This window comes from Natrix helvetica, assembly GCF_964273705.1.
Source record: "Natrix helvetica genome assembly, chromosome: 4".
Lineage (NCBI taxonomy): Eukaryota > Metazoa > Chordata > Lepidosauria > Squamata > Natricidae > Natrix > Natrix helvetica.
In genome coordinates, this window is record NC_138550.1 from 131,679,027 (window position 1) to 131,705,956 (window position 26,930).

Genomic DNA, 26,930 nt, shown 5'->3' on the forward strand with positions numbered 1-26,930 from the left:
CCTTATCTTATGGAACTTATTGGAACTGGAACTTTAGATGCTAAGCTTGAGTTCCACCCAACTTTTTTCTTTTGCCAAGATATTCATTGGCTAATGGAGTTGTGGTGGCACAGTGGTTAGAATGCAGTATTGCAGGCTAATTTACTGCCAGTAGTTTGATTCTGACCGGCTCACGGTTGACTCAAGACTTCCATCCTTCTGAGGTTGGTAAGATGAGGACCCAGATTGTTGTGGGCAGTATGCTGACTTTGTAAACCGCTTAGAGGCTGAAAAGAACAATGAAGCAATATATAAGTCTAAGTGCTTAACAGTGTCAATGTGAAGTGCTGGGATTACAATCACTAAGTGTTGGACATTGTGCTTTACTTGAAATTGTTATTTGTAACATATATGGAAGATACCAGATTGGGGAAAACTAAGTTAAAGGGTAAAACCACATTAAATAAACAATTATATTTCAGATGGCACTTGCCCATATCCTTTGGAAGTTATGACAGACTAGATGAGTAGAAATTGAATAGTTTTTACTTTAAAAAAAAAGTATTTTAGTAGCTATGCACTTTAAATCCCAAGCTTGTACTGCATGGATACTGGCCATAGGAATCAATGGTGTAATCCAACAGACAGCTATTGTGGCATGAGGAAAGATGCTTTAGGGGCTAAGTAGCTTGTATTTAGAAGGGAGAAATCTCCCTTGAGTTCAATGGGGCTGTATGTTTATACTCATACAGAATTGCTTTACATTAATTGACCTTTGCAGTGAACATAGTTGAGTAATGAATACAGATAGTCTTTAATTTACAATCACAATTAGAATCGAAACTTCCAATGCTAAGTGATGCAGTTAAGTGAGGTATCATATGACTGTGCACAATTTTACAATCTTTTTTGTTTCAGTTGTTAAGTGGATATGACTTTCCCCTTTGATTTTACTCGTTGGAAGCTGTCTGGAAAAATCCCAAGTGGCAATCATGTGACCCAGAACACTGCAACCATCAGAAATACATGCTGGTGGCCATGTATCCACATGAACATTGGGATGCTGCAACAGTCATGTGTGCATAGATCTGTCATAACCACTTTTTTCAGCATCATAACTTTAGATGGTTGTTAAATGAATGGTTGCAAGTTGAAGATTACCTGTAGTGCAGTTACAGATGCTAAGCAATAACTCAGCTTGTTGACCGTTGTTTCAGTATTATAAAGTTATTAAAAACTAAATGCTGAGTCATTATTCTATATATTATAGCCAAGTTTAGCAACTTCTTGGAATTTTGAAAGTGACCAAACACTTATTACAAAGATTTTTAAGCCTATTACAACATTCTCAGCTGAAAAATATATCCAAATATCCGCACTTCTGTGATAGTTTGATGTGTCAGCTTACCTTTTCCTGTTTTTGAGGTTTGTCTGTTTAATTTATAGTTATCATGTACAAAGAAGTTTTTAGTTCTTGAACTGTATCTTTGAGAATTAAACCCTATCAAAGTTCTGTTTCAGAAACTGACCGAGTTTTTATTAAAGCCTATTCCTCAATTAGCCAAGACACTTTTTATGGTGTGTATTTATTCAAATTATGATGCTCAGTACAATAATTGATTACAAGACAGCATTCTTACCATTTTTTTTAATAAATAGCACCTGTACCATTAAATATCCAGATTCTCCCTATATATGTTCTTGCATAATAAATGTGTGAAAGAGTCAAGTATGTAAAAAGCTTTTATCTGTAATAAAATTTGTCCAATATGCCAACACAAACATGATATAGATACATATAAATAAAAAAGCATGGATTCTACATATTTAGGGATGGAAGGGAATACAGATATTTGCCATTTTTTTTAATCAATATCACCTTGAAAACAAATTTAGAATGGTGTTTAGATTTTATTTTGAAAATGCTAAAATGATAGACTACAATGTTAATTATGTTTAATCAATTTTTGTGTGCTCTCCCTTCCCTAGCAAAAAGATTGATTTTGGAAGAAAATAGAAGCAAAAGCCCTCAATATAGATTTTAATTGGGAAAGAAATAACACATCCTCTGAGGTTCATGTATGAACTACTGAACAATGGTCTAACATTACATTACAGTTCAAACCTATTTAACATCTAATGCTACAGATGATCTGCTTGCTAACTAGAACTTTCAAAAGCTAGCAATAAAAAAATCATTCTAGACCAACCAGACTTGAATTAATGACAAATTGTAATAGAATAACAATTAACAAATTGTGTAGCTTTTTTGTTAGACAACTAGATTAATTGATTTGAATTCTGATTGTAACATACTTTATCAAAAGGAGTCTGCTCAGTAGAATTCAACCTTACTTTCTTAAAGGGTCTAGATTGTTAATTGGCATGGGTTACCCCAGTCATCCAGAGTTGATTCACAAATATGTGAGCTGAAATATAGGAGACAAAAAGTGGTCCTAGATAGTGAAAATTTTAACAAGTAAAACTGAGTAATATAAAACTATGTTGTTTTCTAAACTTGTATTAAGAGAATGATTTCAGTAAATGCTCCTATTGCATCTAAATGAACCAATTATATGGATTCAGTTGATTATATAGCAACCTCCAGGCATCTGGGAATTGCTCATGGATAAGCAGGCCTCTTAACTCCCAAAGGAAATTACAAATAAGGTTTCACATTTTATGTAAATCATTCTGAAATAATTGGTCCAGGTCTGAACTGAGACACACATTTTAGATGCTGTATACCAAAGAAATAGGGCTACTCTGTTTTGAGTAGAAGTGGTTTCAGGAGTGAATATCAGTAGCTGAGAGAAAATAGTGAGGGAAGGTGCTGGGAAGTTTAGGGTACAGGTGGGCAACGCTTGCTGGAACATCAGCAGTGGTGGCTGAAAGGAAGGAGGAAGATCTGGTAAAATCAGGGGCAAAAAGGGCATGCCATTCTAGAATATCAGTAAAGCTGCTGAGAGGGGGAAAATACAGGGGGGAAAAGACTCTTATTTATTCTTTACTAGAAGCTGCAGTGTAGAAACGGAGAAAGGGGTGATATGCACTAATCTTAACCCTATTCAAATTTCACCCAAAACTTAGAATAAATAAAGCTAAAGCTGAACTGTGAAGAACCAAAGAATATTTGCAGAACCTATAAAATGAAATGGAAACAAAATATTATGTCTGATTTATACACATCTCTAATTTTTACTGCCCTAATATAAACGGATAGGGAATCCATATCATTTTTAACATTTAAAAATGGAAAAATATTCAGTTGTCTATTGAAATTCCTAATACTGTAGAGATTGTTTCTATGTTGTGTATTCATGATAATTTGTAAATATAACTTTCATTTAGAAGGTGGCTGCTAAGAAACCCTTCATGATTATACTATAAGCAAATATCATTAATATAATAGAACATAAATTGTCTACCCAAACTGCATGGCTCACTTCCTTCTGCCTATGTAGAAACTACAAGCTCTACTATTTTCATCCGTGTAGCATATAGCAAAAATATGAAGCTCCAAACTAAAATTCTTAATAACAGACTGTTGTATTTTTCATGCTATATCATTCTAATTATTTTTAAATGGCAACCAGACTAATGAGGGCTTTCTTAATATTTCCAAAATGCACCTGTTTAGATCAATAATGATAGAATAGAGATTAAAACGTTCAGTCTGTACTTTATGACTATATGAAGAGAATTGAAAGAACCATTAGGACTTCAATACACCAGTATGAAAATGCATTTACTGAAAGACAGCGTTCCTTATCTTCACTGTGTCAAATATCTGAACTATAAGCTTCTGATGCCAGAACTCACATTTCACTTTTCCTTGTTCTGAGATGGTGATGAAGTAGGTTCCAATTTATTCTTCTCTTAAGTTAGGTGCGTGTAGAAAATATTTCTTTATGATTATATTTTAGAGTCAAACATTTTCTAGTTATGGTCCTACTAACGTCTTCCAAAAAGCATCCAAATAAAAGATTTAAACATTTAACGTTAGAAATGTGGTGCCCCTTGACTACAATAGATAGTCTTCTTGGAAATGCAGAAGTTCACGCAAAAGGTAGAATATCATCAGGAAACAAACGTGGATTCAATTTTTTGAGAATGAAATGCAAAAAGAAAAATGTAGGTTGCTATTACTCACATTATCATAAGCATGACTTGCATCTTGGGCAAATTAAAACAGATTTTCATCCTGTCATCTGAAGTAAAAAAAATGTTATCTTGAAGATGGGTCATTTTTCAAAAACAGCATGGCACTACCATTTTGCTTTCATTGTAGCTAACTGTCCTTCAAACATCTACACACTTTGGTGGACTGTAAAGCCAATTTCATATGATTAACTAAATTTTTTTAAAAAGCTTACATACTAATAAAACTCCATAATGGCCTGCACGTTAACTGTTGCATCTGAGAAATTATAATATTCTATTGTTGCTGAAAATATATGTATATGTAGCATTCAGAAGAGTACAGTTTAGATTCTTTGTAGAAGGATCTAAGTTTCATATATAAATTGGATGATACTGTTTGTAGCCAAGTTTCTTCCTACAAGTTGGGCAAGAATTAGAATTTCTAAGAGAATCACGGAGACACTGGCTACAGAAGACATGGCCACATTTTGTTGATACAATGAGCCGTCCATTCTGAATAATCTCTGAATAGCCATCCATGCAAATTGGGCAACTCACAGTACCTGAACGGTGTGAACTTGGAACATCATCTTCTAACAATTCCAATTCTTTACTTAGTGTGCTAGTTAAAATCACTTCATCTCTTGGTTCATCATCATCACTACTTAATATACAGCTGTCAGGGAGTTGATTTCTAAATTCTTGATTTTGTGGTTGACAAACATTTTCTTCAACAATCACAACTGAATCATTGTGTGTCAAATCAACTACTATTGGTTCTGAAGATTCACAAGTCAGGTCAACTACTTCTTCACAAGTGTTAACTTCAACATCAATTGGTTCTTGGGAAGCTGTTTCAGGACCTGTGTTACTAACTGCATTTCTTTTACAAGTTTGTCTAGAATTAATTGTTCCTCCACAGCGTTTTTTCTGTAACTCGGCCTTCTTCATTCTTTCACTAGGAATCAAGTTGGGAGCTGTGGCAACTACTGCCACAAGACCATTTTCAGTGCTAGAAGAAGCTATGTTGGTACTGGGAGGCTGCAAGAAGGCTACGGTAGAAGTAGATGGTGTTGAGCAGGAGAAAGAGGAGCAGGAGGGAGCAATATTGGAAGATGGTCCTACAGATTTGACCTCAAAGACTCCAGCTAGGTTTGATGGGCCAAGGCCTCCTTTTTTATTTTTCCGACGCTTGGTCCCACAGCGCTTGGTATCAGCTGGGCTCATGGTTGGCTATAGGCAGGGAAAACCAAATTCCCAATAAACAAGCAGTCTAGGAGTAAAAGAAATATATGAGTAAAACAGTAAAAATCCACTACATGTGCTTCCAACTGGTGAACCAAAGAACAAGAACGAGTACTAACCATACTGTACTATGCAAATTATTTTTAAACAACGCTAATGTTCTTTGTATAGATCATTATCAATGTTATTTATTGTTATATCTGAAATTATACCTTTTGACCAGGAGCAGAGGTAGCCCGTATTGTATGCCCTTACCCATTTCCCCCCCATAACAACAAACCTGTGAGAGCTGAGAGATAGTGACTGAACCAAAGTTACTTAAGACTAAAGTTGGATCTTAACCATCACACTATGCTGGCTCTAAATTTAGTCAGCTTCTAGTCTTATGTTATAGTTAGAATAGCAGTTCCTATTATTTCTGGAATGTAAATTGCATAAATACATTTATTGCCTTAGTGCTTACCTAAATAAGCTTATGTTTAAAGTAGGCTTATTTTCTCAGTAAGTCAACAGTAAGTTAAAAGTCTGCAGATTTATCAACATAAAAGTACGTAAGTCATCGATAGATCTATATTTAACAAGAGCCAGAGAAGATAGAAGCAGAATGTTCATATTTATTTAGCATTCTCAGTCTAAAGAATTGTTTATATTCTACTTCACTGAAAAAATAGCAAGCAGAATATCTATTACAAATTCTGCAAATAATGTTCATAGAAATTCTAAAGTATTACAAAAACAAAATTTATGTAATACCTATATTTTTAAAATCTTATACCAGTAAGTTTGATGAAAGAAGAATTTACAGGACTATTCCACTATGTTTAAAGGAGTGAATTTTGAATTTGAATAAGATTTGCCTAAGAACAAAATTATTTTAGATCAGGGCTGTCATGCTCACGGCCTGTGGTCTGGATGTGTCACGTGCTGGCCAACCCCATATCTGGTTTAGCGAAGGGGAAAAAAAGTTGTGATACATCATGTAATGCCACTGTGACACCGCGAGTTTGAACCCCTATTCTAGATATATCAGCAAGTTGAGAAGAAATTGACCTAGAGGCCAAGCCATTGAAATATGAATGGTGAAATCGAGCTTCTAGCCCCACCCTACACATCAGAAGCCAGCTGGGTGACTTCCGATCAGTCACTTCCTCTCAGCCCTAGTAGAGAAGGCCACAGCAAGCCACATTCAAAAATGTTGCCAACAAAAGATAAAAATTAAGTCAAAGGCTTTCCCTACTTCAAACCCAACAAGTTAGCACAGGTTCCTAAAAATTCCAATTTAATATTTCTCTAAGCTATTGAAGAGCCAATGTAGGCTTTTACATGTTATTAACTATTGTGAAATTAACTAGTTAGCTTAAATATATAACTAGTTAACTACTATGATATATATATCCTGTTTCCCCGAAAATAAGACTTCCCCGGATAATAAGCCCAATTGGGCTTTTGTGCGCATGCACTAAAATAAACCCTCCCCTAAAAATAAGCCCTCCCTGAAAATATGGCAACACAGCAGCAGCCATGAGGTGACTACGCTTGCTGCCTCATGCACCTCAAAAATAATATGACCTCCCCAAAAATAAGGCCAAGAGCTTATTTTTTTGGGGGGGGGGGTTCAAAAGAATATAAGACCCTGTCTTATTTTCGGGGAAACACGGTAGTATGTACTATAACTAGTATATTTAAATCAAAATCAACACAACTACAACTAATTCAAGTTCAAAGATCAAATGCAGTCATCAAATTCAGACAGGATGACTAGAATTACAAAACTGAAACCAGGTTACCCCAGTTCAACACACTGTTCAGTCCAAGAACCCAAATTACAGGAAATTCAATGTGTCTACCTTTTATTTGAATTCATTCAGTGAATGGGGGGCACCACCTTTGAATAATTGATTTGCTTATTGTCAAAACTATTTTGTTAAGAAATCTCTCTTATATTAAACCAGATTCAAATCAAAGTACTAACTCAACTTTCTGTAGAATTGGCTACAATGTGTGCCCGTTTATCTATTTTTTAAATATTAACAGAATGTCCTGTAACTTAGACAAATAAGGAATAGATCAGATATTTACACTAATTTAACCTTTTTATATTATTTCATTGCTTCAGCTAAAATCTACTTTAGTAATCAAGAAAAATAAACTGGGACTTTTTGTTGCTTTCATTTGATAGATCATTAGATTTGGAAATACAGCATTCCCACCACTAAAGAAGTGCAAGACAATCAGCTAGATAACAACTGAAAAATGAAACTGGACAAATTCTTTATAATCTTTATAATTCTATACACTAATTTATCAAAACTAAAATATATCTTCAATAAATTCTCCTCTGGTAGCAGATTTAGTTGTCAGCTGTCCCAAAGGAAAAATGAAAGTAGAGGCATATTCTTTGTATCAGATGAATATTTGCAGCAGTTAGAAAAGATGATGATGCAGGTCTAGATAGACCAGTGGTTCTCAACCTTTTCTTGGATGCTCCCTTTAAATACCTTTTGTGAACATGTACCTCCAAGAATTAGGATTTAAATCATAAAATTTCTTCAAGCCTTTGTGGATTCCCTATGATGACATTGCAGCCCCTTCCAGGCTCAGTAGTTCTCAACACCACAGTTTGAGAACTACTTAGATAGGCTTTTGATAGAGATCATTAAAAAGATGTGCAGCTTGAAGGGAAATGGACCATTTTGAATATACAATTGTCATTTGTTCACGTTTATCATGAACATGTGAAATAAAAAACTACTAAACATTAAACTGGCACACAAAAATAGATTCAATGCTATTACCAAAATGATTGCATAACCATCATTAGAAAAACAAACTTGTTAAAAAATAATAACATATTTTATGTATTTCACACAACAGCATTGCATTCAACAGGAATCATGAATCAGGCTAAAAATTTTAATTACCATTGTTAAAAGATCAGCAGGTTTTTACTCCCAAAATACTTTCACTTTCTGTTTGACAATAAAAAACCTAAAAAGGCAATTGTGAGCTACTCATAATGTAAGACAGCTGCCTCGGAAACAGAAGCAAATACTAATTTGCTGTATCTGCTATCTCTTCTCTTAATGACTATTTTCAATTACTGCCAAATGGTGTTGTCCTGGTTTGAATATAATATAATATTTCCCCTCCCCCCATCTAGTTTTGTTGCCTCAATTAAACCAATAGGCAAAATATCCATAATGATTTACAGCAGGAGTCAGCTGGGGGTGGAGGGTAGATTCTGATTTTCTAATTCTACATGGTTACTTTTTTAGGTTAGTCTTCCCTTCCTAGTATATCTTATTTGCACAGCATACAAATTAAAATAGAAATATATTGGAAGGCACAAGGATAGAATAGCCCCAGAAATGAGGGAGACAGATTCAGCCATGATGCTAATTAAGTCATGGAGTATTAAACATGCAAGGTACCTTGCTTGAGAATTAGATCTGTTGCTTAGTACATGAGAGTGGCAGGATGAGGAGAACAACAAAATAGACAAATACAGGGAAATGGGCAAAAAGAAAAAAAAGCATAAAATTGAAAATAGTAGGAGAAAATCTTTTACTAGGCTACAGACCAAAATACAATAGTAGAAATGAAATAATTGCTTTGGCAAATAAACGGGCTAATTAACTAAATAAGTAAATAAAAATTATACCTATAATTTACTATAGAATTTAAAAAGTATTGTAATCTCAGTCATAGTGATTGCCTCAACCAAATTCTTTACTGTAAAAACTACAGCTAGGGGCTTATTGCTATCTGTCATCTACATTGGTTTAAATTTTATATAATTCTGTTAAGATGTATGAACCAAATCCAATGAATAAAAATAGTAGGAAATTTTCATTTCTTTAACACATACCCTGCCAGGGTTTAAATTAGAATTAGGGGGGTAGGGTGAAATTTAATATTAAGGTTAGCTGAAGTTAGTTAACTAATCTGTGTGTGTTCCTTGTATTCAATCTATGCTAACTTTATGCATTAAAATAATGAATGCATAAAGGTATGATGGTGTTCATAACATTTTCAAATGAACTGATTTTTATCATCCTGCTTATATAAGAAATTCTAACATCCAGCTTTAATTTAACTGAAATAATTTCTCCTGAGATAATTGAGAAATCTCTTAAAGTTAGTGCATGGTGATGCCTTAACTTCTACATCAAACTGGCTCTCATAATAACCCTACATGCAAATTCTTCAGAACAATAGCCACTGACTACCTCTGTCTACTTCTTAGGAAATAATCTTCAGATCCATAGATTTAGAGAAAAGTACTTTTACTAGGAAAGAAGCAAAAGCAAGAAATTCAGGCAAAGGAGGCAAAGCTCGCAAAGACAGCAACTTGAAACAAACTGTATAGCCCAACCCGCTTGTAGCAAGGCAACCAGACTACTGCATACCAGGGCTAGCAGATAAGCAAATTCCAGGCCTTAGTTGCTGCAATGAAAATTCTCCACTGATCCCCATTTAGAATACTTAGTGTTTCTACTCTCTTTAGAATTAATTTAAATCTTATTTAAATGGAGATTTTCCATTTTACTTCACTAGCTTTTGTCTCTTTAGCTATTTATTGCTTTGTATTTTATGCCTGCTACTTAACATTTGATCTTAATGGCAGACTCTTGGTGAAAATAAGAAAGCAAGTCACAAGGGAGAAAGTATTATCCTAGTTATCTGAAATGTGTGCAGTTATCCTCAGGAGCACCTGGGGATGCTGTGGTATGGAAAGGCAAGCATGCTTTTTCTTGGTCTAAAATAGCACAGCAGTCATTTTGTTTTCTAAACCAGCAGAAAAACAACAGAAGAGTGTAGAGCCTTCCCCTTTATTATGGCTAGTATTTAGGTGGGGTTCAGTGGTTAGAATGCAGAATTGCAGGCTAATTCTGCTGACTGATTCTCACTGGCTCAAGATTGGCTTAAGCTTTTTGAGGTCAGTAAAATGAGGACCCAGACTGTTGAGGGCTGGCTGACTGTTAACCGCTTAGAGAGGACTGTAAAGCACTGTGAAAGAGTATATAAGTCTAAGTACTAAGTGCTTTTTTTCTACCTAAAGAACCATTCAATTTGGTGGGAGAGAAGTATATCCATTAAAAATGGTTATTCTTTGGAATAATTAGAATGTAATTCTATGTACTTCTTCCATTAGTTATCTCAATATATTATCTAAGTGTTTACTTTTGTTCCAGCTTTCAGCCTATTTGCTTAAAAACTTATTAAAATTATTAAAAAGCATTTCTAGTTTATCAGTCTGCTTCCAGTTAATAGTCATCGTACTGTCAACAATTTACTATGCAATAATCTTGGAGGAGGAAAGATAATGTTTTTATCTTGGAATGGCACTTGACATTCTTCTATGATGTCTAGATGGTTAAGGTATCTGACCTTGTCCTTTCTATGTTTGTACAGGAAGCCCTTGACTTAAGGTGGCAACTGAGCCTGAAGCAAGACAATTAAGTAAACTTTGCCCCATTTTACCACTTTCTTGCCACAATTGTTAAGTGAATCACTGCAGCTGTTAAGTTAGTAACAAGGTTGTTAATTGAATCTGGCTTTCCCATTAACTTTGCTTGTAAGAATGTCACAAAGAGTAATCACATGGTCCCGGGACACTGCAACATGCTAGTTGACAAGCATCCCAATTTTTATCACATGATCATGGTTATGCTGTAACAGTTGTATGAAAAACTATCATGTCACTTTTTTCAATACTTGTAATTCTGAATGGCCACTGAACAAATTGTTGTAAATTGAGGACTACCTGTATTACCAGTAGGCAAAGCACCATTCATAATGGAAAAAGTGGAACAATTTCATTCACATTTTTAAATTGTTTTGTCCCCCTGATGAACATTCACAGACTAGGAGTTATTTTGTGATAGTTTTTACTTTCCACCATTTCAAATGTCTGGTTCCTCTGTGTTTAAAATTTCTGGCCATTTTTAAAAAGTAATTTAAAGGATGTATCCCATTCTTCTTGGTTGATTGATTATGAGTGTTTTGGAATAGTAAAATAATTATTTCAAAAATAAAATAGCAACAATTTGGTATTTTAGTAAAGCTGTCCTCTTGTCTAAACTGTAGAAAGCCTGGAGATGTTGGTGCTAAACAAGAAAAGAAGATGGGGGTAGAGAAAGAAATGGGTTAAAAGGGAATTTGGGAAACAAAAGTGCTAATGACAGTAAAGGCTAAGATGATCAGGGAGGAGGGGTTGGGTGGCCATATAAATATGATCATCAATTAATAAATACAGATATTTGCCTCCCAAAGTCCAAAACATATCTTCAATCGCTCCAACAGGTCATCTGACTTTGCCTTTAAAATAACAAGTAATAAAGCAAAACGAATTTAGCATATACTGAAGCAATGAGCTTAAGGAAGAAAATAAAACTTGTATAGAGGGCCTGGAAAAAGACAGATATTAAAAGAGTTAAAAATGGCAATGGAGCCAAACCCTGCTCCATCGATGCTATGTCATAGCTCAGCAATAAAAATTAAATCTCCAAATAAATGACTCGTGAAATCCAGTTCTCCATTAATCTAATAACGCTAGTAGTGAAGGGAAAGAAAGCATATATGCAAATATTTACTAACTACTTCCTGCCCCTCCTGAACAACAGCGAGTTCCTCCCTTCCGTTAGGCCTAAATTAGAGGGCCTCGAAGTAGTCCAGACAAAGCCTGTTTTTAAGATCCTGGCTATCTGCCCTAATCCCAACTCCATCCTCAATCTGTCCAAATGTCTCTTTTGTCACAGAATCCGTTTTGGGAAGAAGCCTCTGCGGGATCTTCTGTTCCGTCCGATCTCCTTTAAACAATGGGAGACGGGCCGAAAAGGCTCGGAATACAAAGCAAAGGCACACCTTCCTTCCCCACCTTCCCACGTTCTTTGTCCCACTTGATTCTCCCAATGAAGGGCCGCTTCGAAGTCCACAGCCCATCCCAGACGGGCCCCAATCACAACCGGGACAATGGCAGCCCCTAACCCGAATAACGCAGCCCTTTTCTCAAAGGCGACACCGCCACCGGCCAGGAAGCTGCACGGCTCCAACCCTCCAACCACACCCTGAAAAAGAGCCCTTGTCTTAAACGCACCACGGGCCGCTGGCGAAGCTGGGGAAGGCCGTAGGCGGCCCTTCTTCCTAGCAGCCACCTTTCGAAAACCAACTGCCCAGCTCCTGCTAGCCTCACTTCCTCCTCCGTCCCAGCCAGCTTTTACTGCGCCTGCGCCAGAGGCTCGTTCCTCTTAAGAGGCACCGCCTCTATACGGGCCTTTGGCGCACGCGCGAAGATCCTCTCCCTGTTATTTTTTTCTCTCCCCCACGTGACTTAAAGCGGAAAAGGAAAGGGAAAGGTCAGGCGGCGACGTCGTCAGCGGAGGGGGGGGAGGAAGAGCGGAAGGTCAGGGTGCCGCGGAGCGGAAGTAGGAGCCGGAGCGCGTCCGCCATTGTGGGAAAGCCCGGAGCCCGGAGTAGAGGTGGGAAGTCGCGCTGCGTCCGGCGGGTGGCTTTGGGAGGCACTGACCAGGACAGGAGGGTCCGGGCTGCGGAGACAATCAGCCAGCGGCGGAGGGGAGAGTAGAGGAGGCGGAAACAGCGACCACGACGACCTGAGGGAGAGAAGGAGGAGGCCCAAGCGGAGCGGGGTGAGGGGGATTGCGGCTCCCCGTGAAGAATGTCAGCCACCAGCGTCGACCAGGTACCGCCTTCTCGCGGCTTCGTGGTTCCCGAGTGGAGGATCCCCTCGTCCCGCCTTCCTTCCGTTGGTCATAGCGGGGATCCGAGCCCGCTACATCCAAGACCGTGGGACTCCTCCCCTGCTCCCAGGACCGCCCCTTCTGCAGGCCTGGAGGCCGCTGGGCCTGGGGCCTTCCTGCCGAGGCTCAACGATTCCATTTGCTTGTGTTCACGGGAGGGCAACTTATTCGCTAGTCTCCTAAAATCCACGAGCTCCGGCCCTTTCCTTGCTCGGGCTGGCCCCTGGCCCTCCCTGACTGTGGTTGGACGTGGCTCTGAGGAATTCGCAGTTAGTCGTTGCCGTTTGTTCTCCATTATATAGTGTTTTCTGCTGGCCTTTTGTTGCCGCGCTTCTTTTCTCCTCTCCCCCCCCCCCTATTTATTTTTCTTGCTCTTTTGTCGCCTTAGGGTGATATGGCTATTTTTTTTTCAGATAGTATGGCTTTGTTTAAATGCAGTGCTATATTTTTCATACTGTTTTTTGCTTGCTTATTTTTTTCTTTCCTAGTTTTGCTGTTTTCATTCTTCTGTGCTTTTAACATTCCATTCCACCTTCTTATCTTTATGGGGGCTGTTTTTCTCATTGTGCTCTTGGCAACCATCTAATGAACTTCTCTCTCCCTCTGTGTACACATTATCTTTTTCACAGATATTTGAAAACTCTTCAAATATTTGATACTGGAAGTCTGTATTGAATAGCCAATTTAATAGACATCAAAATCAGTCACATCAGAGTCAGTATAACGATCTCAGATTTGACTTCACTTTTGAAAAATACTTTAGTATTTGCCAAAGTTAGGCAAGTATAGATTTTTCTGCATTGATTTTATGCTTCACCAATAAAGGAAATTATTACAATTTCAAAGTCACTAAGTTTAATGGGATAGAGAAGAAAAACAGGAATAATATACAGTGGACTGCTTATAATCATGTTATCACAGTGGAATGTTAATGTTTAGCTATGCTTTAATGATAAATTTAGTGCTTAAATAAAAAGATCTAATAGTTTTATGTCTTATTGCTTGCGCTAATATTTTATGTTTAAATATTAAACTATTATGTATCTTTTAAAGTGTATAGTTCTTGTGATATTCCACGTACTAACCCGTTTAGAATTCATTAGATGCTTAGGTCCTAGTATTTACTGTTTTTAAAATAAGATGACTTATTTTCTCTATTTAATTTATTGTTATTTTATTTCATTGCTAACAGAGACCTAAAGGACAAGGAAATAAAGGTAAGATGATTTTTCTTTTGTTACAATCCCGTTAATCGTTATAATTATTTAATTAATCTGAAAAAAATCTATAGGGAGTGAGGATATTCATTTGACAACTTTTATTTAGTAAATGATTCATTAAGCTACACCAATGAAATTCTGCAATTTGTTTGCATTTCTAATAAACTTGAATTACCTAAATGTTTTGCCATTTTCTTTATTTCTGCCATCAGAACAAATAGGACTAATCAACTATTCAAATGACGTAGGTTCTTTATTATTTTCTTTTGTCAATTGATTTTCCAGTTCAGATATTAAGTGTCTCAAGTACCATTCAACTTTAATTAGGTTTGATATAATTGCATATTTTTTCAGTTCATCTTAGCATATAAACCTTTAGATGCTAAGATGAATTAAATTAATTTAAGGAAATTCATAAAAAGATTTTCATTTCCTTTTCATTCCATTCTTTGAAAGCTCAGGAGGAAGGCCTTTAGATTAGAGTTTAAATTTGAAAATAAGTGGAGCACATGGGCTGGATACATGGGCTGGATTTCTGCTTGGTTTGGACAGTTTTTCTTCAGCATCCCCTTTATGCATTTCACATTGATCAGGATATATCTAAGGTTGAGTGTTTTGAGGAAGAATGATGGGGGTTTTGTAATTTCAGGGAGAGAGAATGGGAAAGCTGTTTAAATTTATTTTGTAAGCTAACTTACAGTTAAAAACTTTTGTTCTTAAAAAATAGCATTCCAAAGACTTCTGTGGTGATTTGTACAGTTGTCAATTTGCTTTCTGATGGCTTAAGTAAGCCATTTTTGTTCTTTTTATTTATTTGTGGATGACCACTGTCAACCTTTATCCTTGAATTCTAGTAATTAAAGTCTGTGCATGGGTTTGGCCTTGTGTAGATAAAAAGAAAGCTGTACAAGACTAGAAAAACCTTGCATAAACATTTAAGATTATATTCACAGTATACACCGTGTCAACCAAAATTGTGTGATATAAGTGTGCACATCACTGAAATGATAAATTCCAACAGGGTTTGCTATCAGACATTTCTTACAGTTCTTTGCCAATAGTTCTTTAGAGCTATTAAAATTGATAGCATCCATCACAATGAAACACTTTCAAGTTTGAAGGATGAAACGAGGAAATGATTATGATATCTTTTTTCTGGAATACACTCAAGTCATCTCAGCACAAGGATGTATAAATGTATTGTTTAAACATTTCCACATCTGAGAAGTATACAGAAATAATTTCTATAAATTCCCTATAGTCCATACTTTTTGTTTTAAAGATTATTCCCCAGAGGATTTACATACGTTTAAAAAACACCACAAAACTGAAAAAAACTCATTAAAATAACATCAAATAGTAAGAAAGATGTGATGCCTAAAATGTTTTGAAACATTAGACAGTTGAAAGTTTTATACATTTACGCCAAAGATGCATATGCTGATAATATTTTAGAGAATATTTTGCATATGCATTAAACCACAGGATTGAGGCAATGAATTGAAAGCAAAGCTGTGTATTTTGTCTTTCAGACACTGGTAATTGAACTGAATAAATTAAAACACTGTTAGTAATATGGTTATACACAGTTTATAATATTATAAATTAAGATGGCAACTAGTAATGTTCTCGTTTTAATCATTCATGGTTTATGACAAGGTCTTGGCAGTTTATTATTATTATTATAGCTCTGAACATATGTGTACAGCTCATTTACAAGTAAAAGACCTAAATATATTAAAATGAGTTACTAGTTTCATTATACTTTATATAATTATTTGCTTTTAATAATTGATAAAAATATATCTATAGAACCAATGTCGGATTGCTTATATTAGAATTCTCAATAAAATCCTAAAATGTCTGTTACTCTGATATTGCATTGCACAGCACATTTTGCTTTAATTTTTAAAATAAATTGCTAATAGAAGTAAAACCCATTATTTATTTAGTATTTATTCAGTTTATACGCCAGTTAAATTATTGAGGTAACTATGGTTGATTACAATATATTAAAGCAATAAACCAAGGAGCAAACAAGATTTTTTTTAATTATATTTTTTTACTATATTACAGAAAGAAATACCAAGAACTAAGGAATGCACTGTATTTATTTGTATTTGTAGTTCTTTTAAATTACTTTTAAATAACCATGATTGAACTTCATGATGATAGTCAAAATGTGTTCCAATAAAACAGGGTGCCACACCTTTACATTCTCTATATATTCATTTTATCACTTAATATTATATTGAATTAATAGTAAGTGTGCTTTCTACTTTGTGGTTTAGATTTTTAACAGCTAAATTTCAATTAGGGAGTAAATTAATCAGACTTGCAATATCTTTTGTTCCAAAATTTGTTCTGAGACATACCAGTTATTGATTTGATATTTTTTAAAAAATATTTTTTAGTTCTTATGAGCTAGTAGCATATGTTCCTGTTCGTGTTATATGGCATAGTTGATTCCTGTAAGGTGAATCACAGGATAAACTACTGTTGTCTTTCTCTGAAATACTTGGTAGAGAATTTTGCCTTTCTCTAAAAATTGTATCGCACATTTACATCTTTTTCTTTTGCTTACTCTGTCAGATATTCTATTAGAATGAATTGTACCAATTTTGGTATGTACTTGTTTTGAATATTATTAATTTTAAAGTTAGTGTTTGCACTTGCAATATTATATGACATCTTTTTGGCTTGTGGTTTTTAACAAACCCAATTGTTTTTTCCTCTCAGTACAGGAATTGTGCAAAGGGATGTAAAGCATGTTAGAAGATTCAATGTTTTAGCAGAGAAAAAACTTTTAGGTTGTAGTTTACAAAAATATAGGTAGAAAGAATTTAAGAAAAAAAGTCTAATGAAGAAAATATGAAATTGAAAATATGTTAGAAATAGAATTTTAAAGAAACTAATAAAGTGAAAACGTAATTCTTGAGTGTCATGTGGGACTGCAATAAAGCTTATTGTGGAGTCTTTGGTGCTGTCTGAGCTTGGTTGTTTGCTTGCCATTGTTTCATTGCCCAGTTAGGTAACACCATTAGTGCACTAGGTACTGGCACTGATGATATTATCTAGTCGGATAATGAAACATCTGCAAACAAACAAACAATCTCAAAGAGCATTAAGGACTCCACGGTTCAACCCTGAGCTACAGATATTCTGTTGATATCTGTATTTATATCTATTTTGTAACCCAAATATTAGGCACATTTTTGTCTTCTCCAAAATTGGCTATTTGTGACAGAAAAGAGAATGCTTAATAGTGATGTATATTGAAAGGATAAGTAACTTTATTACAGACTACCAAGCTTATGAAAACAAAAGGTGAGATACTTTGGATATATAGCTGAAAAATTTGCTTTCAATAGAATATTAGAGCAGAGTATAAATCTGTTAGCATAATCATTGTAATATGTGGATGCAGTACCTAATCTGTAAACTAGATGATCAGTTATGTGGTTATAGTTATATATTTCTGAATTCTTTTATTGGCAAGTTAAATTGTAAACCTTAATATCCATTCTGGTTACCAGGAATTCAGTGTATAAGCACTACCTTTTGAAAACATATTTCCTTCATTTTAAGTTTGGAATTAAAATGTTCTAATTTTTATATAAGGATTTGGCAGATTGCTATCTAATCCCTACCTATACTTTTAGTATGCATCCAGTGCAATCTCACTTTAAAAAAAATCATTGCTGCTTGTTGCTAGAAGTGGAAACCAAATAGAACACTTGGAAATATTGAAAATATATGGTATATCTGTCTTGAAATTTTTGTTTATGCATTGTGATGTCTTTGAAGAGAACAGACAGACATGGAACAATACACAGGGAGGTTATTAAAGCCACATTTATAGGACCAGTTACTTTTATATTATAGTATATAGTATAGTATATATTAGAGTTTGGTTGAAATTCATTGGTATTGGCTTTTTTAAAAATCAGTTTTTGTCATTACTTCAAGCTACATTTGAAGTAATATATAGGAAATCCGGCCATTTGTTCATCTAGGTCAATATTGTATCACTGAATTTCAATCAGGAATTTTACATAGTGATTGTGTGATTGAGTCTGAGATTACTTATGTATAAAGCAAGTAGAAATACTTTTTAATACAAGCATTTGCTGATTTCATTTTTGAAATAAAGTTATTGTAGATATATGTTGGAATGTCGCTGTACTAGAAAGAGAATTTTAACAGCAAAGCTGGATTTTTTGCTGTTATTCAATCTATTTCAGTATAGAAAAATTAAATTGCCTGCTTTCAGTAAGCCATTCATCTATTCTCTCTCTAACAAACTTAAGGGAAAAATGCAGTCATGGTATGCTATACAAGGTAATTAGATAACTTAGTATACATATAAAGTGCTGTATAACACTAAACAGTGTTTAGTTAAAGACCAGATCAGTGCTGTAATTGCACTTCTGTATGAATCCATTGAAGTTCTCTTGTTCTGATGTACATACTTCTCCAAATTAGTTTGTTTTCATTAGGGCCTTCTTGCAAACAATATTTCAGGCTTACCTTTTCCCCCCTTGCTTTATATTCTAATCTGTGGCCATTGAAAGTGTAAAGCTCACCCTTCCATCTTCTATTTATGTAATATTTTCCCATTTCCATCTCTTTTCTGGATGATCCTGTAAATACAGAGTGCCAACCCTTTGCGGCTTTTTGATTTAAGGATTCCACAATACATGCATGTTACCTATTATGATTTATCTTAAAATGTTATGATTTCCATTAGATTTTCACAGTGACACACAATGCTTTTATGTTATTTCTAATTTTAGTTGCATTTCAGTTTCAGTGCAAAACGGTTCGATTCATCAAAAGGATGCAGTAAATGATGATGATTTTGAGCCATATCTGAGTAGCCAGACAAATCAGGCAAGTATTTACCAAATTATTACATTTCTTGGGACTCTGTAATAAGTAATAAAATAGATTGCTTTAATTATCCAATAACAATAAAATATAACTTTTCAAAGATTTCATATCTCATTTTTGGAGTATAAGACGCACCAAGATTTTGAAGAGGCAAGTTAAAAAAAAAGTGTTTGCACTTTGCAGACCTCCCCAAAACGCCCCATTTTTCACGACGGGCCCATTTTCCCCCCAAAAGAGGCATGAATAGCCTTTAGGAGGCTTGTAGAGTCCTGGGGGGGGGGGGAGAAAAAGAGCAAAAAACAGCCCATTTTTCACACAAACGAGCTCGTTTTTTGTCAAAAAAAGGGCATGCATAGACTTTAGGAGGCTTATAGAGTGCTCCTGGTGGCTGGGGGGGGAATGACGACGGCCTTTTTTTTGCTCATTTCTGCCCTCCCCGGCCCCAGGAGCACTCTGAAAGCCTCTTAAAGGCTATGCATGGCCATTTTGGTGAAGGGGGTGGGGTTTCGGGAGGCAAAAATGCTGTATTCAGTGTATAAGATGCACCCAGATTTTCAGCCTCTTTTTGAGGGAAAAAGGTGCGTCTTATACTCCGAAAAATATGGTAGTCTATTAGATACAACTCCATGTTTTTCATTTGCAAAGTTAATGGGAAAACTTTCAGTGATAAGCTTTGCTGCCTTTGGTACATGCCAATGAGTTAACTTTATTTTTCCTTAAATTCTTTTGCTTACAATCTAAATACGAAGAGTATACCTTGCAGTGGACATGGATGGGAAACAAGCTTAATTCACATTTCTTGTGGTCATTTTCATTCATATAATGCTCTAAGCAGAAGGTGCATTTTTAAAGTTATACATTCTATTTTCAAAGAGCATAGTTAAATTAATTTTTTTAATGAAAAATAAAAACAATGGGGGGGGGGAGTTTGAAGCTTTGGTTAATCCTTGACTGAATTATTAACCAGAGCTGTCTAGCTAGTCTTCATCAATCTCATATCGTGCTTCTGTTATTTTCTTCTTGCTCTACAAAGGTGACTATTTAACAAAGGCCATAGGCAAAGATAAGGATAATGAACCAGGATTTGCATATGTATATGTTTAGTTATTCTATTCTAGCTCAACCGTATTGTCTTAGAAGTTTCGCTGATATATTATAGAATTTTTTTCTCTCAAGCAGCTGCAAAGAACTAACTTAAGGCCTTGTTTTTCCCTGAAAAACTCTTAATTTGCTTCTACTGAAGTTCTGGATGTTTCAGTGTGGCAGAAGTCAAGTTTTTTTCATCCAGGTTTGCCTAAGGCAGTAGGAGCAAAACTATATGTGTACAATAGAGAATTTGATGGCATTATCTTCTGAATGTATTTTCCAACTGAATGGCCTTGCAACTACCTAGATAATTGTGATTGATACACCATTGCTGTGATTGTCTCTGCTGCCTTCTATAACTTCCAGGTTGGGGTTGCAGTTTTATTGCTTATTATTGCTAGTTGAGCATCATAGCAAACAGTATGTATTCAATTATAAATATTTGACTTTTGACACTAAACAAATGCCAATTTAAATGCTATTTAATATGCATAGGATATTTATATAATTCTGACAAACAGAATTAGAATTTTCATCTGCCAATCAATGTGTAAGCTTTCTTTCAGTTGCAGCCAAGTTTTCTGTCATTAGTTTTTGTGTCCTACTTCATCAGGACTTACCGCATGGTATCAGTAATACAGAGAGTCCTTATATTTGGGATTGGCAACTTCATTGCTAAGCAATAGTTATTCAGTGAGATATCATGTGATATCTCATGTCTTGTGACTTTACTGCCAGTGTCTCCTTTGACTCTGGTTGTCAGAAGCCAGCTGTAAAGCCCTGAAATAATGATCACATAATTGCTGCAATGGTGGTAAACAGCCACTGGTTGTGAAGAACCCAAATGATGCAGTGGTTGTAAAAATACTTTTCAGTGTTATCTTAGAGATCTATTGGACACAGTTCCCTCTCCTCCATTTTAAAAAAAACACTAGAAATCATACCTAGAATTTTGTGCAACAATGCTAATATCTCACAAGGGTTTGTGATAAGAGCATTTCAGACATTGTGGGAACTTTACATGCCTTGTTGCGTATGATTAAATTTTGACTTAATGTTTTCCTGGTGAAAGTCATAGTTAAAAATCTGGAAGATGTTGAAATGTTAAAATATAATGTTGAGTTTTTTCAATGCAAAAAAGTTCTTTGTGATGTGTGCTTGTGACAAGAGACAATTGTATGTGTTTCTGTCCAGGTATGTGATTTGAGCATCATGTTTGCATTGGAATACAAGAAACATTAATTCATATTATAGTTTTTTAATATGATGTTTTGAGTGCTCCAATAAAATGGCCTTACATTTCTTTCCCAATTAAACAAGAACTAGGCTTGAAATTGTTCCCTCCATCCTAACGTAGCTAGTTAGCTAGCTGTGTGTAAGTGAGATGATTAATTATTTATACTTCAGGTCAATGTTGTTTTAAGCAATGCAAATCCCTGCCATATGAGGGCTCAAGAATATATGTGTTTAACACAAATATTACCTTTCCCATTTTATTTTCCTCTAAGTTGGTAAAATATTGAAAATAAAGCAGGTAAAATAAATTATTGTGCTTGTTTTAATGTTTGTGCCATTGTACAATAAAAATATTTAGGTCAAATGAACAGAACAAGGGTCAATTAAGCTTGCAAAAATTCCTGTCCTGCCTATGCATTTTACTTAGTGATGTATATTCTTGGAGTCTCAAATTTTGTTCCTTCTCAGGAGTAAGAAATAAATGGTGTTCCATAGCTTGATCTCTTATTGCTATCTTTCTGTAATGAACTTGGTAGCATCTTGACATGAGACATAGTGAATTCGAACATACTGAAGATACTAAAGTCTATTCATATTACATAAAACTCTTATCATGTATAGCCTGATTTAAGATGAAGAAAACCACAGGAATAGGGGAGGAGCCCAGTTAGAAGGAATAAAATAAAATGGCATCGGGAATATTCTTAGATGTTGGAGGTGCATCAGTGCCAGAAGATGTGCAGATTCTCACTTTAGAAAGCAATATCTGTGTAATTAAAATTGTACCACTGTGGAGCAGTTTTAACTATTCAGTAATTATATTAACCACTGTTATTTATTTGGCTTTTAGGGGTTTTATTCCATGTCTTTTAATGTGAAAATATTTTTTCTGTATTTAAGTTTTGGGACATGAACAGTATTTAATATTCTTAAATTTGGATTTGTAACAAATGAACATTATACATGCAGCATTAAAGTTTAATTATTATTATTTTTCTTCTTCTGCAGAGTAATAGCTATCCACCAATGTCAGACCCATACATGCCTAGTTATTATGCTCCCTCCATTGGTTTTCCATACTCTCTGGGTGAAGCAGCATGGTCCACAGCTGGAGATCCTCCAATGCCATACTTGACAACTTATGGACAGATGAGCAATGGTGAACACCACTATATTCCCGATGGTGTATTCAGTCAACCTGGGGCTTTAGGGAATACTCCTCCATTTCTTGGTCAGCATGGATTTAATTTTTTTCCCGGGAATGCAGATTTCTCTACATGGGGGACAAGTGGATCTCAGGGGCAATCAACCCAAAGCTCTGCCTATAGCAGCAGCTATGGCTACCCACCCAGCTCTCTCGGTAGAGCTATAGCCGATGGACAGGCTGGATTTGGCAATGATACTTTGAGCAAGGTACCTGGAATTAGCAGCATTGAACAAGGTATGACTGGATTGAAAATTGGTGGTGAAATGACAGTTGCTGTAACAAAAACAGTTGGATCAGCTCTAACCAGTACAGGTATGACCAGCATTGCAGCAAATAATGTGCCTGCAGTTAGCAGTTCAGCACCTAAACCAACCTCGTGGGCTGCCATTGCAAGAAAGCCTGCTAAGCCTCAGCCAAAACTTAAACCTAAAGGTAATGTGGGAATTGGGGGTCCTGCAGTACCGCCACCACCTATAAAACACAACATGAATATTGGCACTTGGGATGACAAAGGGTCGGTGGTAAAAGCTCCTCCAATCCAACCAGTACTGCCTCCTCAGACTATAATTCAACAGCCTCAGCCTTTAATTCAGCCACCTCCTATGGTGCAAAGCCAGCTGCCACCGCCGCAGCAACAACAGCAGCCGCCACCACAGTCACAACAGCCTCAAGGACCTCAGCAACAGGCTCAGCCTCATCAGCTTCAGCAGCAGCAACAGCTGCAAAATCGCTGGGTGGCTCCTCGCAATAGAGGTGTAGGCTTCAATCAGAGCAATGGAGCTGGCAATGAAAACTATGGTATAGGTGTTATACCAGTTAGCTCTTCACCATCTGGTGTAGAAGTACACCCAGTTTTGGAGAAATTAAAGGCCATAAACAACTATAATCCCAAAGACTTTGACTGGAACCTGAAGAATGGTCGCGTGTTTATAATCAAAAGCTATTCAGAGGATGATATACATCGTTCCATTAAATATTCTATCTGGTGTAGTACTGAACATGGTAATAAGCGCTTGGATGCTGCATATCGTTCACTGAATGGAAAAGGCCCACTCTATTTACTTTTCAGTGTGAATGGCAGTGGACACTTCTGTGGAGTGGCTGAGATGAAGTCGGTGGTGGACTACAATGCGTATGCTGGAGTCTGGTCTCAGGATAAATGGAAGGGAAAGTTTGATGTTAAATGGATCTTTGTTAAAGACGTTCCGAACAACCAGCTGCGGCACATTCGCTTGGAAAATAATGACAACAAACCAGTTACCAATTCAAGGGACACTCAAGAAGTACCCCTAGAAAAAGCCAAGCAAGTGCTTAAAATAATTGCTACTTTCAAGCATACCACCTCAATCTTTGATGACTTTGCACATTATGAAAAGCGTCAAGAGGAGGAGGAAGCCATGCGTAGGGTAAGAGATCATAATACTTTTTCCTGGATTGGAAGATTGATTATTAAAAATGGAGTTGCTTATAGAAATTAATATTTAATTCCACCTTAACAGATTTAGGTGAGAGTTATCAAATATTCTGGGTAACATGTTTGTTGCTGTCTGCATTAAAATTTAACTATCCTAATTTTAATTTAGATCTGTATTAATAAGCTGCAAGGCCAAATATTTAATAGTTATGAGCTTCTGTGTCTTAATATAAAGTATTTAAGTTGTAATAGACACTGAGGTGTACAAAAAAGAAATAGTTCCTTTACTAGCACTATTGCTGGTTAAAAAAATAATACAAAATAAAAATATATTTCAAAAAAATCAATAAAACAGTTTCTGAACAATTCCCTTTGCCCCTATTCCCTCAAAAGCATTATAATTTGTATCTAAATTCATTGCAGACCAGGAATGGACAATTACAACTCAGCTAAACTAATTAATGGAGTCTGAATTCACACTCGCAGAATTCAGCAGGAAGTAAGGAAACAATAGTTTTGTGATGCTTAAGGGACTCATTTTCATCCTTTAAATGTCTTGAATTACACAAAACCCTGAGTTAGTTTTGGAATTGAAAGGAAACAAAGAGTTCTGGTGAAATCACACCTGTTGGACGCAGTGTTTGTGAGTTAGAAAACTATTGTCTGTCTTGTGTTTTTCCATTCTTGGATTGTTCTGAGAAGGCTAAAGGAATCAAACTGGGTAAAGCAATAAGCACCTTTCTTCTGATTTGGATCTAAAGCCTCTTAGCCATCCGGATTTAACTTGTTCTTCCTTGGATTATCTGCAAGTAAGGATTTTGCTTCAGACACATAGTTTATTATCAAAACACTTTGTCTTTGTGGAGACAAAAACAGTTTTTTTTAGTTTTTAAAAAGACTGAACTGTAATTCATTTATTCGACAGTAAGCCAAGACCATTTGAAAAGTTATTAAAAATTACTTGCAGCTTTTGTTGATAAAATTGCTTAGGTTTAACAGAAGCTAGATTTCTGGCACACACTAATAGTAGAGGTGATTGAAGTCTTGTCTTGTGAAATGATCTGTTTATGATGAGCTTATGTCTCCGGGAAAGCAGATCTTCTACAGCAGAGATGTCAAACTCAAGGCCCGGGGGCCGGATCCAGCTGCGGAGTACTTAGATCTGGCCCGCAGGGCTACTCTGGAAACAGTGAAGGACTGGCCTGCGGTGCCCCTGCCAGTGAAAACAGTTCGGGAGGGCTATGTGCGGCCCTCCTGAGCTCCGTTTTCACTGGCAGAGGGTTGCAGGAGGCCGTCGAGCTTGGGAGCCTTTTTTCACTGGAGAAGCACTCCGGCCTCCACAGGTGGTCCTGATATGAATGACGTGCTGCCCACGCCCACCTGTCCACACCTATCCCCGCTCCCCAAGGTCAAACACAACCCTGTTGTGTCCATCAATGAAATCGAGTTTCACACCCCTGCTCTATCTACAGTGTTACTTTCATCACTTTTCAGTAAGAACCCTGCTCCTGCTGGCTATCACTTCCTGTGAAATGGCAGATGGTTGGATCTGGCAGTGATCAGTAGTTTTTGGAGATGGTTGTAGCATACCTCCAGTTCAAGAAACATTGGTTCAGTACAACTTTATACCTATTTCCTTAGAAAAAAGGGGTGATCTTAACAATTTCTCCTAGAGAAAGTAGATTATTTATATCTTGATAGTCAGGATTCAGTTTGTGATATAGTAAGTAAATTGCATTGGATATGCTTGCTGAGGAGTGCAATCCTCTGAGTCCTCCTTGAACTTAGGAATTTTGGAGTTCTCCTAGCTTCACAATTCTTGATTGAAGAGCAAGTATTAGTGGTGACTAGCATAGATTTTGCATAGTTAAATATACTGTACTGATTGCAATCATTTCTAGACTGAGAAGCCCTACTCATATATAGGTGCTTACGTCCTAATCAATTATCTCCTAGATTATTGTAACAACTCTGCGTGGAGCTACTACTACAGAGTATTCAAAAACAACAGTTAATATAGAATATGGGGACCCAGCAGTGATGATATATGTTGGTATACTTTGATAATACCTGTTTCAGGAACTACATTGGTTGCCAGTTGGTTCTTGGTCTTCTGTTTACAATTGAAACCCAGATTTGATCCAGAGGCCATGTGGCAGCACACCACATCCTTGTGTGGTTTCCGCAGTATCCAAAAATCGCATAAAAGCACACCCAGTTCTTGTGCAGTTTTCAGAGGCTGCAGAAGCTGGTGCATGCTCTAATGTGGATTTCAGATTATCTAGAACTTGCTTTGCTCTTGGATAGCCTCTGGAGCCTCTGAAAATCACACAAGAATGGGGGTATGCTTGCTTGTAGTTTTTGGAGACTTCAGAGGTCATTCAAGACGATGGTCTGAAACTGCTTCAACAATAAAGGCTTCGTGTAAGTGTAGCTATCCTGGGTAGGCTACTGGGGCTATTACAAAAAGAATACCATCTGAAGGTAAGAGGCAGATTTTGGGAAATGTTAGGCTGCAGATGCATCATACCCCAAGACTTGCATGCCTTTGAGATAGGGTGTACTGTGATCTTTTTGAATGATAGTGGCTAAGGTTGAAGTGGAGACCTGGGCTGCTAACAGGTTGTTCAGAGTGGAGAGGTAGGCAGGTGGAGGAGAAATTGCAGTATCCCTATGGTTATAAGAACAGGCTCACTGACAAGCAACCAAATTTTTATCATGTGATTGCAGGCACACCTCAATGGTCA

The 26,930-nt window shown here is 36.2% G+C and overlaps 2 protein-coding genes across 17 annotated transcripts in view; one reads left to right on the forward strand and one right to left on the reverse strand.

Moving 5' to 3' along the window:
• LOC309391801 (E3 ubiquitin-protein ligase RNF4-like) lies at positions 1–13,031 on the reverse strand. Of its 7 annotated transcripts, none has more exons than XM_081952566.1 (4): positions 12,467–12,622; positions 4,686–5,395; positions 4,133–4,190; positions 1–266 (listed from the first exon to the last, which is right to left on the reverse strand). In XM_081952566.1, the coding sequence occupies exons 2-4, from the start codon at positions 5,347–5,349 to the stop codon at positions 260–262; spliced, it is 729 nt and encodes a 242-aa protein (XP_081808692.1). In that variant the 5' UTR covers positions 5,350–5,395; positions 12,467–12,622; the 3' UTR covers positions 1–259. The 7 variants fall into 7 exon arrangements, 5 of the variants coding, with proteins under 5 accessions (XP_081808692.1, XP_081808691.1, XP_081808690.1 ...); XM_081952565.1 differs by lacking the exon at positions 1–266 and adding an exon at positions 1,710–2,867; XM_081952564.1 differs by lacking the exon at positions 1–266 and adding an exon at positions 1,710–3,121.
• YTHDF3 (YTH N6-methyladenosine RNA binding protein F3) overlaps positions 12,739–26,930 on the forward strand; it is a 21,077-nt gene continuing 6,885 nt past the window's right edge. For 4 of the 10 annotated variants that reach the window (XM_081952552.1, XM_081952557.1, XM_081952558.1 and 1 more), the window contains exons 1-4: positions 12,929–13,069; positions 14,320–14,344; positions 19,155–19,240; positions 22,571–24,175. In XM_081952552.1, coding sequence (XP_081808678.1) covers positions 13,046–13,069; positions 14,320–14,344; positions 19,155–19,240; positions 22,571–24,175 — 1,740 coding nt within the window. In that variant the 5' untranslated portion in view covers positions 12,929–13,045. Of the gene's footprint in view, positions 12,849–12,928; positions 13,070–13,164; positions 13,907–14,319; positions 14,345–16,939; positions 16,972–19,143; positions 19,241–22,570; positions 24,176–26,930 lie in introns of those variants that run through there. The other 6 variants (XM_081952555.1, XM_081952554.1, XM_081952556.1 and 3 more) reach the window with 6 other exon arrangements.